This window comes from Gambusia affinis, linkage group LG07, assembly GCF_019740435.1.
Source record: "Gambusia affinis linkage group LG07, SWU_Gaff_1.0, whole genome shotgun sequence".
NCBI classification, from domain to species: domain Eukaryota; kingdom Metazoa; phylum Chordata; class Actinopteri; order Cyprinodontiformes; family Poeciliidae; genus Gambusia; species Gambusia affinis.
The window spans coordinates 682929-696050 of NC_057874.1; the positions used below are offsets into that span (position 1 = coordinate 682929).

Genomic DNA, 13122 nt, shown 5'->3' on the forward strand with positions numbered 1-13122 from the left:
GCTAAAGTGAGTGTATTTGTGGCTCCCCTACTATGTGGGCGACAATGAGCCGGGATTATTACTGGTTGGCTGCTAAACAGAGACAAGGTGGGGTTGACTGACTGAGCCTTCACTGCACTGTCTGCCTCCTCTTTGGCAGCTCGATGGGTAGGAGTCCAAAAACAAAGATGCTCTTGAGGATATTGTCCCATCTGCCAGGTTTTCTGTCTGAAAATTGTTTTATCTCTTTTACATGGGCCAAAAAACCCCCCAACAAAACAGACATAAAGGAAGCTGCAAACGGGTGAATGGAAAGCCATTTGCTGATTCTAAATAAGAAGCTAGAACACATTAACTGAGCACTTACTGTTAAAAATGGACAAAGTTTTTTATGGGCTGCCTTTATTTATATACATTGTAACAAAGAATTATTTCTAGTTCCCAACCAGACAACACTCCATTCAAACAGCTTTACAAAGACCACTTCCTAGAAGAGGTAATGTTCCAATCCCAGGGATAGGAATAATCCGTATTGGGACCAAAGTTTGGAAGAATGTGCTCAACATTAGTAATGCTTGACTCCACAGAATATACCAAAACTGGACAATTTTGTTCAGCATCTGCAGCAAACTGGATATATTAAATTAAATGGCTGCTAACAATGATGTTGTTCAAGACCTTATTAGAACTGATGAAACTATTATGCAAAGCTCTTGACTCACCCTTGACACACTTTCCACCTTGTTTGTTCCATTGAACCTCAAAAGCTTTTGGTGGAGGCCGCCTATTTGCATTTTCTGGATTTTGTGAAAAACAAGGGAATTTTTATTAGGTTTTAGTGGAGAATGGAACGATTACTTAATGTGTTTAAAAATATAAAAGGGTTAAAATTACATTGAATGGAATAACATTTTCATTACATATGTGGTGGGAGTATCTAAGAAACAAGGGACATTTTCCCAAGGTTTTAACATTTCACAACACCCTTTGATGGAGAAAGGTTTATTCCAAAGATGAAACACGCAAGCAAAGGCTTGGCATTGTGTATAAGCAGGTGAATTCTTCAAAGAATATTCAGACCTGAACTTTGAAGAAACAAATCAGCAGCTACACTAATAGTCCAGCATGGTGGAGAAAATTAATCAAGTGAAAAGTTATCATCAGATATTTAAGCCGGTTCAGACAGATGGTTTGAGAGGAGATTGAAAAAGAGATCTATGGCTGCATTTTAATTGACCATCTAATTGTGTAAATTGACATTTCAAAATTAAATTTGCTTAATGGAAACATGCTAATGTTGAAAAAAATCTTGATTTTTGATTTAAAAAAAAAGTTTTGGCAAAATTAATTCACTTTGCAAAACTCCAATGGAAACACTTTTTGTTCGCATCACATCAATCACCAGATCAACAAGACAGCAGAAAGTAGTAAGAGGATTGTGATGCTTAATGCTTTGTAATGACGCATGTACAAACTGATTCATGTAGGAATTTTATTATTTAATAGAAAACAGCATTAGCAAAATTGCATGTGTGTCTGTGTGTGTGTGTGTGGGGGGGGTTACAGTTGTGTAATATTGAAGTTTTCAACACATTTGTAATGGACATGCAGTTACCTGTTGTAGTTCACCCATTTTCCCATTGTACAACACCCAGGGGTGTTTACCAGTTTCAAAATCGCTCAGTCTTATTACCTGGAGAAATAATAAGATTTGGACAAATATAAAACAGGCTTTAATGCCAAAAATGATCAAATGTTAAAAGTTATAAAAGTCATACAAATGGAACAGATACAGAGTGACATTCATTGTCCAGCTTTGGCTCCACTAAGCACATCCTTGTGACACCAAGTGAAGCAAAGATTGTAGCTTTTGTCTTCTCTTTCTGCACAGGATGTGGTGTCAGGTTTTATCTTTCTAACACCTATCCTGCAATCTTGACTCGTCTCCCTTGGTAATTTTACAGCAGTTCACACTTAGGGGCATGCAACTAAAACAACCCACATGGCATCACTGAGCAGGGGTGCCTGCGTGTTGGGGATGTGGCTGTTTTTGTGTGGATCAGGTACAATGACAGTTTTGTGCGTACCCTCCGATAATATCCTGCAGGCACCCTTATCACCAAGGACATGTTTAGATCCTCAAGCAGCTATGACCAAAACATTGAGGTAAATTTCCTCATCATCCCATAAGTGACCTAATAGCCCTATTATTGTAATTGTTCTGCCTTCAAGTTACAAGACTTCCAATCATGTTCAGAACTGAATCAAATAAGAAAAGTTAACTAATTTTGTATGCTTTCTTTCTGTTGATTTTTTTGGGATGCCATGGATTCCTAAGACTAAAGCAGTATATAATGCCACAGGCAAGACAGACTATATTATTTGCAAAGAATGACTTGTAGATGAGCCCTACTCAGTATAGCACCAAACAGCCTACCTCACTAATGACCTTTTAAAAAAGTGTTGAGCCCAACACCAGACTTCAGGGAGAGGAGATCCATAAGAGACACAGGGATTATCGAGTGTCTCAGATGGCCCTTTTGACCCGACCCTTGTTCCCACTAATGCAATGCCTTTATGAACAATCCCTGAGGGAGAATCAGCAAGCAGGGTCAAACAGAGAAAAAAAAAGCTTCACTACTGTATGAGTCTATGCGTGTGGAGGATTGTTAACAAAGTCCAGATGAATCTTTGACCAGTACGGACAGATTTTTCTTGTATGAAGTTGGGGTCAGAAAGGTGATTCTGCACACTTAGAGCTGATATAGAAGTTAGAAGACAATTATAACACGTCTTGTTTTAAGAATATTTTTAAAACAAAGGAAAGCCGCTGTTATGTTTTCTGCCATGACAATAAATTAGAACACTGATATTTGTTTTAGTAAATAACTGATCCCAGAGTTGGTTGCGTTCAACATTGTAATTCATCAAGATAATCTACAGGTCAAATATTTTCTGTTTACTTTGACAGGTTTTAAATAATTTGATTGTAGCTGTTCTTCTGTCATTCTCTTTCATAAGAATGAAAGAGGAATAAAATCCTTCATTAAAAGATACATTTTAGGACATTAAGTCATGTTCAGAAGAATAATTAAAAAAAAAAACACAAAAGCCCACTGGATTTTTAAACAGACCCTTAAAAGAATGGGAGCCAGAGGAACATACTGGCTAACACGTTGCTCATCAGTCATTTGTCATTTTCCTCTCTCTTCTATGTGGCTTGATACACTCCTGTCAAGGTTTCAGGAGTGTGATGGGTTTTAGAGTGCCTTCACACCAGCACTGTTTATTGAACTATAGTTCATTTGCCTCGAAAGTCATTTGGGGAGGTGTGAATGATTCAAACTGTGATATGGACCAAAACAGCACACTTTGGTCTGCCTAAAAACCTCGGTCTCAGTTCGATTGATGTGAACTCTGGTGCCATTTGAATTTATGTGAACATCAAGCAGAAGGGAGTCCGCTCTAAAAGCAGGATGTGGACTATAGTGCAGGGCATACTGGGTAAATAGAGCCAAAACAAAAGAGGTTAATGAGAAAAGTCTTGTGGTTTTCTGTCAAAGACAAAAGAGAAACCCAACAACTTCTGAAATAGGACACTACTTCATTTCTGTGCACATTTTGTGATGAAGGAAGTTGCGTTCACTGTCTTAGTCAGAATTTTTTGTGTCATTTCTTTTAGTGGTTCTTAGTGCAGAACCCCCACAGGCGAGGAGGGGAACTAGTTTTTCAGGTTTGGTTTGTTTGACAGTGCAGTGTAAGAAAGAACAGCACCGTCTGAACATCTAACAAATATTGCAATTTTAAGCCCCGATTGAAACAAGTCTATTGACTATGAGGTGTGAAAAACCCTAAGAAATGCGAGTTTGAGCTGTTGGCTTCCCTCCAAATTCCACAGATCCCAATCCAAACGAGGTTCAGATAAATAGAGGTGTTTTTTGAATGATCTGTTAACATCCTGGTACCAGACCCCATGCCTTCAAGGGCCTAGTTGAGTGCAGACCTCTGTGGCTCCTGACTTTTTGGCAGCCGCAGGAATCCACCTATTGCACAAGGTGGTCTTAATATTATGCTGTATCGCTTTATATACAGTACGTTATAACTCTATAGTGCCTTTGAAGTTCGGAGTGTTTCACAGAAAACATCTTTAACAAACTTCTGACGCCGCCTGTAAGCAGCGAAAGAGACTGCTAATGATTTTTCTTTTGGCTGAGGGCCAATCTGCCTCAGCCGGCTGCCTCCCTGTTTCCACGGGATCACGAAGCAGCAGAAGCACATAACTGCACAGCCACCTGCTTTCACATTCATAGAAATTTTAACCATTAATTCGCAAGAATTGAGGTGAGTTCCAACGCTGATGAAATATATGAGAGGAGCAGAAGCAATTTCTATCTTTAAGCCAACAGACACCCCCACTCTTTGCTTGGTTCTGCTGCTGCTGATCGGGGTAACTGGAGGTCAAGCAGCTGATGTGCCGAAACTAGATTGAAAGGTTTTTTTTCTTACTTTCTCTGCATCTCAGGCAATCTATGAAAGTATCCCCCCCAATAGAATTACAGGCTGAGAGAGGAAAAGTAAGGAGATGTAAACAAACGCTGTAATTCATGGGACTGTTGCAAACAAAGCTGCACTCCAACACTCACCCCTTTTTTCTCTGCAGATATTTTTGTCTTGGTTCTTAAATCTCCCTTTACAGTACATTGCCAAAAAAAAAGTGTGTCATACACGCGTTGGCAAGTTGGAATGGGAACATAAATGATTCACCGGCTCACTGACTCCGACTGCTGGGCCCACGGCTGCTCCGTGGGCCCAGCAGGAGACACGCTCAGCATGCGGCGCTGTTCTCGCCGGCAGGCAGCAGGATGCCGCCGGTTGGCACATCTAGTAGAAACTGACATCTTCAACAGGATTGTAGCAACCCACCAACCCTGACACCCCCACAGTCATCCTGAAACCAGACAGCCCTTCTCAGCAGAGGCTGAAATAAGACGGAGGCTCATTCATACGGCGCGCTGTCTCAAGATTCCTGCAGAAGAGAAGAGCGGTTTCCACAGCCTCACATCAACCTCAGCAAATAATCAGGCAGGAGTCGCATCTCTTTTCCATCACAACCAGTGCATAACAACCTTTCACATGTGAATTAGATGTCTCAGCAGACTCCCTCTGTCCTGTTATTTTGCCTCTCTTCAGAGCTCTATGGAAGATCTCCCTTTTCCCGATTTCTTCACCTCTTTTTTTTTCTTCATCTGCAGCGCCCTTATTATCAGCTGCAGCAGCTCCTCCTCCATGAGCATCAGGAGAGCTACTCCAACATCAAGGTTTTTAACTCCAATCAATGCATCCAAAGTCAATTATTAAAAGCACATTCAAAAAAAGTTTGCCAAAGTCCCAAACATAATAACAGCATAAAAGCAAAACAAAAACAAAAGTTAACTAACAACTAATCAATAGCGATGTTTAAAGGCAGTTTGTGTGCCTTCAGAAAAGGCTCTATCTCCTTCAAATGTCCACCTAAAAATTTTAGAGCAATAATTAAAAAAAAAATTAAATTATACGTAGAACGTATTCAGATGAAATATGGTAGGCCCCTAATTCTGATGCACAAGTAATATCCACAAACATCGATGGATGATGGAGCCGCTTTTCTTCGCCCATAGGGATTCATTTTTGATTCAAAAAACGATCTGCTGGGGCCCTGGAAAAGACTACTGATTTTTAAAAATTGTCTTTAAGTTGGCATTTAAGTTTATCCAGCATGGAGTTAGAAAATATGCCTAAAATATAGGATATGGCCAAAATATTCAATTCCCTAATAATTGTATTTAAAAAGTAGCAGTGAACGTGAATCTCTATTTGGTTAAATTTTTATTACATAAGTCCACATAAATTGTCACCTTAAGTTAGATAATTAAGTTGAAAAAAATACAATATCCATTTAAGGATTTCATATTAGACTGTTCAATTCAATGTGTCTGTGAAAATAAATCAAATACAAGTAGTTTTAGTTTCCCTGATGCTTACGGAATGAATTTGGCACACATGTTTTTAATATTTTGAAAGAACAGTTGCTTGCTGTCTCGAAGGACTTTTGGTCCTATTGAAGGGGCCAGTCATTAATTCTTCTTTAGTTAAATTTGCATCATACTTTTATTGCTTTTAATATTTTGTAGTGTACAGAAAATACCAGAAACAGCATTTTTCTTGTAATGCTGTTTCAAGTACTACAAGAAAAATTTAATGCCTAACTGAGAAGAACTGATAAGCTCTTATCAGTTAGATAAGAGCGTCAGTTAAACCTGAATAATGTTCATCACCTGAGAGGATAACAAACTAGACTGAACTTTTAGAAAGTTTAATACAGTGATGTCAAATAAAAAACAGAAGTCATTTTAGCTTTTAATTGTCACCATTTTACATGCGGTTTATTCAGTCTAACAAATCTAAATACGCTGTGCTAGTTCATGTGCTTCATGACATTTTCTCCTCAGGTATTATTCTCTAAACTTCTAGCTGTGTAGCTCAGAGTGAAGTTGTACTAGTCATGACAGGAGAATCCAGATTACTGCTGCTTGCAGAGAGGAGGCAGATATTTAGATAAGCTATATATATGTAGCTTATATATATGTAGCTTATATATGTAGCTACATATATGTACATATGCTACATATATGTAGCATATATAGCATATGATAGCATATGATAGCTATCATATAATAGCATATCATATGTAGCATATATGCTATCATATGTAGCATATATGCTATCATATGTAGCATATATGCTATCATATGTAGCATATATGCTATCATATGTAGCATATATGCTATATATGTAACATATATGCTATATATATGCTATCATATGTAGCATATATGCTATCATATATAGCATATATGCTATCATATGTAGCATATATGCTATATATGTAACATATATGCTATATATATGCTATCATATGTAGCATATATGCTATCATATGTAGCATATATGCTATCATATGTAGCATATATGCTATATATGTAACATATATGCTATATATATGCATATATGTTATGCATATATATAGCATATATATATGCATATGATATATGCTATCATATGCTATGATAGCATATATGCTACATATGATAGCATATATGCTATATATATAGCATATATATATATAGCATATCATATCATATGATATGATATGCTATCATATCATATATGCTATATATATATATATATATAGCATATATGCTACATATGATAACATATATATAGCATATACAGTAATCCCTCGTTTATCGCGGGGGTTACGTTCCGAAAATGACCCGCGATAAGTGAAATCCGCGAAATAGAAAACTTTTTTTTTTTTTACAATTAGCAACTATTACATGTACTGTATACAAATACAGTGACTCACGTGTAGGCCGTTTCACTGCTCTTCAGACTGGGCCGCTGCATCCTGACTGCGCTCTGCAGTGTTCTCTTCTTCGAAATTACAAGATAATTTGGCCAACTTAATGTAAATTTGCCAAGCTGTTTTATGTACGTACATATAACTGCACGAGACGACAAAATGATAGCACAACTCGTAGCATGTTTTGATACAAGAAGCGGGAGTGAGTTTTTAGCGAATCAGAATGCAGAGCACAATGCGCCAAAAAAAAAAAAAAAAAAAGCATTATGAAAATCCGCGAAATAGCGAATCCGCGATAAGTGAACCGCGAAGTGGCGAGGGATCACTGTATGTTACATATATAGCATATATGCTATCATATGTAGCATAACTCATAAATGCTATGCTTATATGACTTTTAAGTACAGTACAGACCAAATGTTTGAACACACTTTCCAATTGAATTCAATGAGAAGCAATTTTACCCCAACATATCCTGCAGGACCCCCACCCCAACACTAAGAATTGACCACACTCTTGAAATGTCAATACGATGGTCCCCCTGACCAAAATCTACCAATAAAACCTGATATGTCCTGCAGGACCCACCCCAAATAATGAGGGTCGACCACCCCTCTTGAAAAGTTAATAAAATGGTCCCCTTGTCAAAAATCTACCCACATTGACCAATTTAACCCCAACATATCCTGCAGGACCCCCACCCCAACACTAAGAATTGACCACACTCTTGAAATGTCAATACGATGGTCCCCCTGACCAAAATCTACCCGTAAAACCTGATATGTCCTGCAGGACCCACCCCAAATAATGAGGGTCGACCACCCCTCTTGAAAAATCAATAAAATGCTCCCCCTTACCAAAATCTACCCACATTGTCCAATTGGACCCCAAATATCCTGCAGGACCCCCACCCCAACACTAAGCATTGACCACACTCTTGAAATGTCAATACGATGGTCCCCCTGACCAAAATCTACCCATAAAACCTGATATGTCCTGCAGGACCCACCCCAAATAATGAGGGTCGACCACTCCTCTTGAAAAATCAATAAAATTCTCCCTCTGTCAAAAATCTTCCCACATGGTCCACTTTCTTCCCACATGTCCTGGAGGACCCTCCCTCAAACACTGAGATCCTGCCTACATCTTTGCATTTTCAAATGAATTGATTCGAAGAGGCGGCAAAAAACCAGTGTTTCTGGGTTTAGTCGTAGACTTTGTGTCTGAGTCCTCAGGTTTCAGTCTGATATTTTGTGACTGAATTAGTGGAAATTTCTCTTTCTTTGAAAATGAGATCTCTGCAATTTTATTTCTCAACTCACTGATTTTGAGTTCTTGCATTTTAATTTTTGTGAGATATGCAGTTACCTCTGCCTCTAGTGCTTTTTTCTGTCTTCTCAGAGCTTTGATGGTGGTCTGACTCTCCTGAACTTGAAGCATTACATCTTCCGGCACATGGTCTAACTTAGACGTGAGACACTTCATCACATTCTGGAGATTCGCCTCCTCAAGCTTTAGATTTTCAATTTCTGTCACTTTCTCTTTCAGTTTTGTGGACAATCTGCGGTTCTCAGTGCGAAGCATTGTGAGTTTTCCCGTTTTCTTGTCCGTGTCTGGGAGAAGTATAATATCTCCATTCTCCTCATTTAGCCCCAGCCTTTGCACCTTGGAATACGTTTCTTTAACCATTCTGAATTTCTGCTCATTTGCATGGAGTCGCAGAACTTCCTTAGTTAGTTCTACGATCTTGCATTCCTGTTCACGAATGATATCGGCTTGTATTCCAATTTTTCTGTTATTGCTGAGAAGTACTTCTGCAGCTCTTCTGTTTTTGGTCAGAGCGTCTTCTCTCTGCGTTTTCAGTTTCATGTAATCTTCCCGTGTACGCAGGAGGTCCTTTTCAAATTTTATCTTATTTTCCTTGCTGTTGTCTTTCGTGTCAACCAGCTTTATCTTGACCTGCTCCACCTGATGTTTAAAAAATTGAGTCTCTTGCTTGGACTTTTCCAGGAGTGTCTGGGTTTCAATAATCTCTTTCTCAAGATTTGCTGCAGAAGTTTTTAGTTTTTGATATTTTTTCTGTAGGTTTGCTTTTTCTGTTTGAGCACGTTCACATTTCTCCTGGAGGACTTGGTATTTCGACTCTTGTTTAGACATCTTCCTCTCAAAATCATGCAAAGACTTGTGTAATGACGTGATTTCCTTTCGTAGGCTCAGATTTTCGTCATCTTTGTGTTTTAGTCGCTTCATAGAAGTTTCTTCATTCTGGCGATTTCTTTTTGCCTCCATTTCTGTCTCTTGTGCGACTTTGCGTTGTTTCTTAATCTCCTCCTTCTGAGCATCAAGTATCTTTTCCTTTGCATCCAAGACCATCTTAAAATTGTCAATTGTGTTCTCTTTAGTTTTCAATATATCAGACTGCATCTTAAGCTCAGCTTTCAGGCTCTCTGATTCATTTCTAGATGTCATTGCTTTTAGCTGAGACGCATCTACCTGTATTTTCAATCTTTGGTTGTCGTCTTTCAGCTCTTTCACCTGTTTTTCTGCATCAAGGGCTCGATCTCTGTACACTTTCAGTCCTGCCACTTTGTCAGACAAGTCGCGCCTCCGTGCAGTTTCAGCCATGAGAGAATGTGTCTTCTCTGCAAGAGCTTGTTCCATGTTTTTTAACTGACCTTCTAGTTCCTCAATCCTAGTTACACTTTCCAGAAATTTAGCGGAAATCCCTTTAAAGTTGTTGGAAAGTTTAAAATTTTTAACCTCCAGCAATTTAATTTCCTTCTTCAGCTGATATGTGTTCTGTTGTTGTTTCCGTAAATCTTTTTCAGCTTGTTGGACTCTCTCTTTGGACGGAGAGTTTTCTGTCTGGTTGTCCTCTGGCAGTGTGGATCGCCGTGTTGTGTCTCTGGCTCTTTCATCCTCATTTTTCATGAGGTTCTTTTGGGATTGAGGATCATCGTCAGTTAATTCATCCTCCATGGTCTGCCATTCTTGTATTGAACGTCTCATTTTCGTCTTGTTTTTGGATAGCAATCCTTTTACAAACGTATAATCACAGAAAGCAATCCTACCTTGGAACTCTTGGAACTCAATGACTTTGACACAGACAGGGTCACTGACTATGTCAAAGTCATTGTCTATGACATCACTATGTCATGAGTGATGTCATGATCTTTGTCCCCATTACATCACTGTTCCTGCAGCAGTACACTAAGGATAGAAAAACCTGATACACACCCCCGCACACACACCCACACCCCCTGCCCCCCACACACTTTTTTTTTAAATATACGTATCCATATATCTTATATATTACTTGATTCATTTATTTTTTATTTATATATTAAATTTCTTAATCTGGGACCTGAGTCTGAATTTCGTACCACAAACAAACAAAGGTGGTATGACAATAAAAAAATTATTGAATCCTCAAATCTCTTCCTTCACACACTGAATGCTGTCAGGCTGTGTTCTTTAAAAACACCTGATTGTGTGATATGAGCACGTCTCAGAGAAATACGATGATGCTGCAACTCCAGGCTGCAAAATAAAAGTCCTTACCTGGGTCTCCTCCAAGTGAATGAGTTCATATTAGCCTAACTACAGTTCCTGGTTTGCTTATTAGGAGTTTGGCTGAGCTCTCAAGGTTTTATTTGGATGGCTCCCAAATGGAAACACAAACGTGGAGCAGTGCCAAGCTGTCAGCCCGGGAGGCACAGCGTAACTGATGGCTGAATACTAGAGCGTAGTAGTCCTCTGGGACCGGCTGTGGATCAAATCATTCAGAGCAGTGAGATCAGGATGAAATGTTCTTAATACATTTTGCACAGAATTAACATGAAGCAATTAACATGAACATTATAGTTTCAATAACAGACTCATAGAAGATGTGAAATGTTTTATTGCAAACCTAGAAGGATCCAATCTTCCCCAAGAAGTACAGTAGAACAACCCATTGATTCAAACTCAGCACATAAAAATCCAGATTAAACTTTGTAAAAATAGACACTTAAATTTAACCATTTGGTAATGATCTTCATTACATTTGTGGCTTGTGTTAGTAATGTAAATGGTTACAAATGGAAAACAAGGTATGAAAGTTCAGTCATTAGGAGTAGAAATTAAATGAGTGGATCATCCCACACTGTTACTTATTTATTTACTATTAATAAATAAGAAGTGCCATTACCATATGGATGGCACACTTAAAACACAGAGTTCATTGAGTAGGTTGAGAATTATTACTCAACGCAGACTGACAGGCAGCAGGAAGCCTTTTATTCAACAGCAATTAGCTTAAATGATAAAGTAATACATCCACATTAAAGGATGAGAGGCAGAGCATTCAGCACAGAGGTAAATCTGCAGACACAGCACCCGCACTGCATACAGGGGGATTTATTTTAGCTAGGAGGATTATATAATCTTCTGATTTCTCTGTTTAGCTGTGAGACTTATTCAAATACGGTGCGTATCCTGATCTGAAACAAAGAAAAACACTGGTCTGAAAGCTCAACAAAACCTACAGGAGTAATTATTGCTGCATTTATGATCCTGAATGCTGTGACAAAGCAGCATTCAGGATTTTGACCTTGAGCTGTGGCTTTTTCACAAGCTGGGCTTGAGTCTGGGCTTTGTCAATAATTTACCACTCCTACAGTAATTCTAACACTATCTTTAAGGCTTTGCCTGCTCTCAAACGCACACACACTTTCTACAAGTTTGTAAAGCTCACTACTACAAGCTCACAAACAGCACAGTGAGAAATTTAGAAAAATGCTCCTCGTTGTCTTGTATCATCTTGAGATGCACATAATAGGAACTTGGTTGACTAGAGATACCATCAAACTTTCAGGGATGCACAGAGTCGTCTGCGAGCAGCATTTCTTCTTAGAAGAAAATAGGAAGAAAATATGCAGCAGCTGTAAAAAGAAAGAAAAAAATCTCCTCGGTACGGCTGGAAAAAAAACACACAAGTAAACTTCTTCCACAGAGATTCGCTGTTCCACTTTATGAGCAGAGAGGCTGCTGCTCAAGAAATCCTTTATCATCGTGCTTTTATAGAGAGATGTGATCTCAGCAGACAGATGCGGGAAGCTGGCTGTTAAAAATCCCTCTGCTTTCATTCTGGCTCTGTAGTGAACCAGAGCAGACAAACGCGCCATTGTACTTGGAGCGCAAGCAAACACGGAGGCTGTCATTGCCTCGGAGTCATGTTGTGGCTGAGCGAGACGTGCGCATGTTGTGAGGAATCGCGGCTCGAGCGGAGCTTTTCTGGAGAGAGAACCAAGGACCAAGGAGTGCCCACCCCTGGTTTAAAACATCATTACCTCTGCAGTATCCATCCATCCATCCATCCATCCATCCATCCATCCATCCATCTTTTTCCACATGTCCGGGGTCGGGTCATGGGGGTAGCAGCCTAAGAAGGGAGGCCCAGACTTCCCTCTCCCCAGACACTTAGGCCAGCTCCTCTGGGGAAACTCAAAGGCCTCCTCCTCTGCAATATCTTTTTTAAGTAATCATATATCTTGAACTTTTTTCTCCATTTGTGGCATTACTATTTGATGATGATAATGGACCCAAACTCAGAGATGAAGCCCAGATTTTAATTGCAAAACTGAGGAAATCAGGCTGGCAGGAACTGACAGAGGTTGGATCTGACAATGATTGAACAGAGTTAGACCTATTAATGCTGGGTAAAGTGATTACACACACACACACACGCACACCCACACACA

The 13122-nt window shown here is 39.1% G+C and overlaps 1 protein-coding gene across 2 annotated transcripts; it reads right to left on the reverse strand.

Moving 5' to 3' along the window:
• Nucleotides 1-383: 383 nt before the first annotated feature.
• On the reverse strand, nt 384-10542 carry LOC122834121 (kinetochore protein SLK19-like). Of its 2 annotated transcripts, XM_044122260.1 has the most exons (4): nt 8750-10542; nt 1595-1672; nt 702-776; nt 384-609 (listed from the first exon to the last, which is right to left on the reverse strand). In XM_044122260.1, the coding sequence occupies exons 1-4, from the start codon at nt 10388-10390 to the stop codon at nt 451-453; spliced, it is 1953 nt and encodes a 650-aa protein (XP_043978195.1). In that variant the 5' UTR covers nt 10391-10542; the 3' UTR covers nt 384-450. The 2 variants fall into 2 exon arrangements, with proteins under 2 accessions (XP_043978195.1, XP_043978196.1); XM_044122261.1 differs by lacking the exons at nt 384-609; nt 702-776; nt 1595-1672 and adding an exon at nt 6468-6547.
• Nucleotides 10543-13122: the final 2580 nt, after the last annotated feature.

What these genes read in the sequence shown, in the direction of transcription:
- LOC122834121 (XM_044122260.1), bottom strand. Translation starts at nt 10,390, where the DNA reads ATGAGACGTTCAATACAAGAATGGCAGACCATGGAGGATGAATTAACT. An exon ending in AAAAAGCACTAGAGGCAGAG is followed by an intron (nt 1,673 to 8,749) that starts GTAACTGCATAT and finishes TTATTTCTCCAG; the next exon opens with GTAATAAGACTGAGCGATTT. An exon ending in AAATGGGTGAACTACAACAG is followed by an intron (nt 777 to 1,594) that starts GTAACTGCATGT and finishes CACAAAATCCAG; the next exon opens with AAAATGCAAATAGGCGGCCT.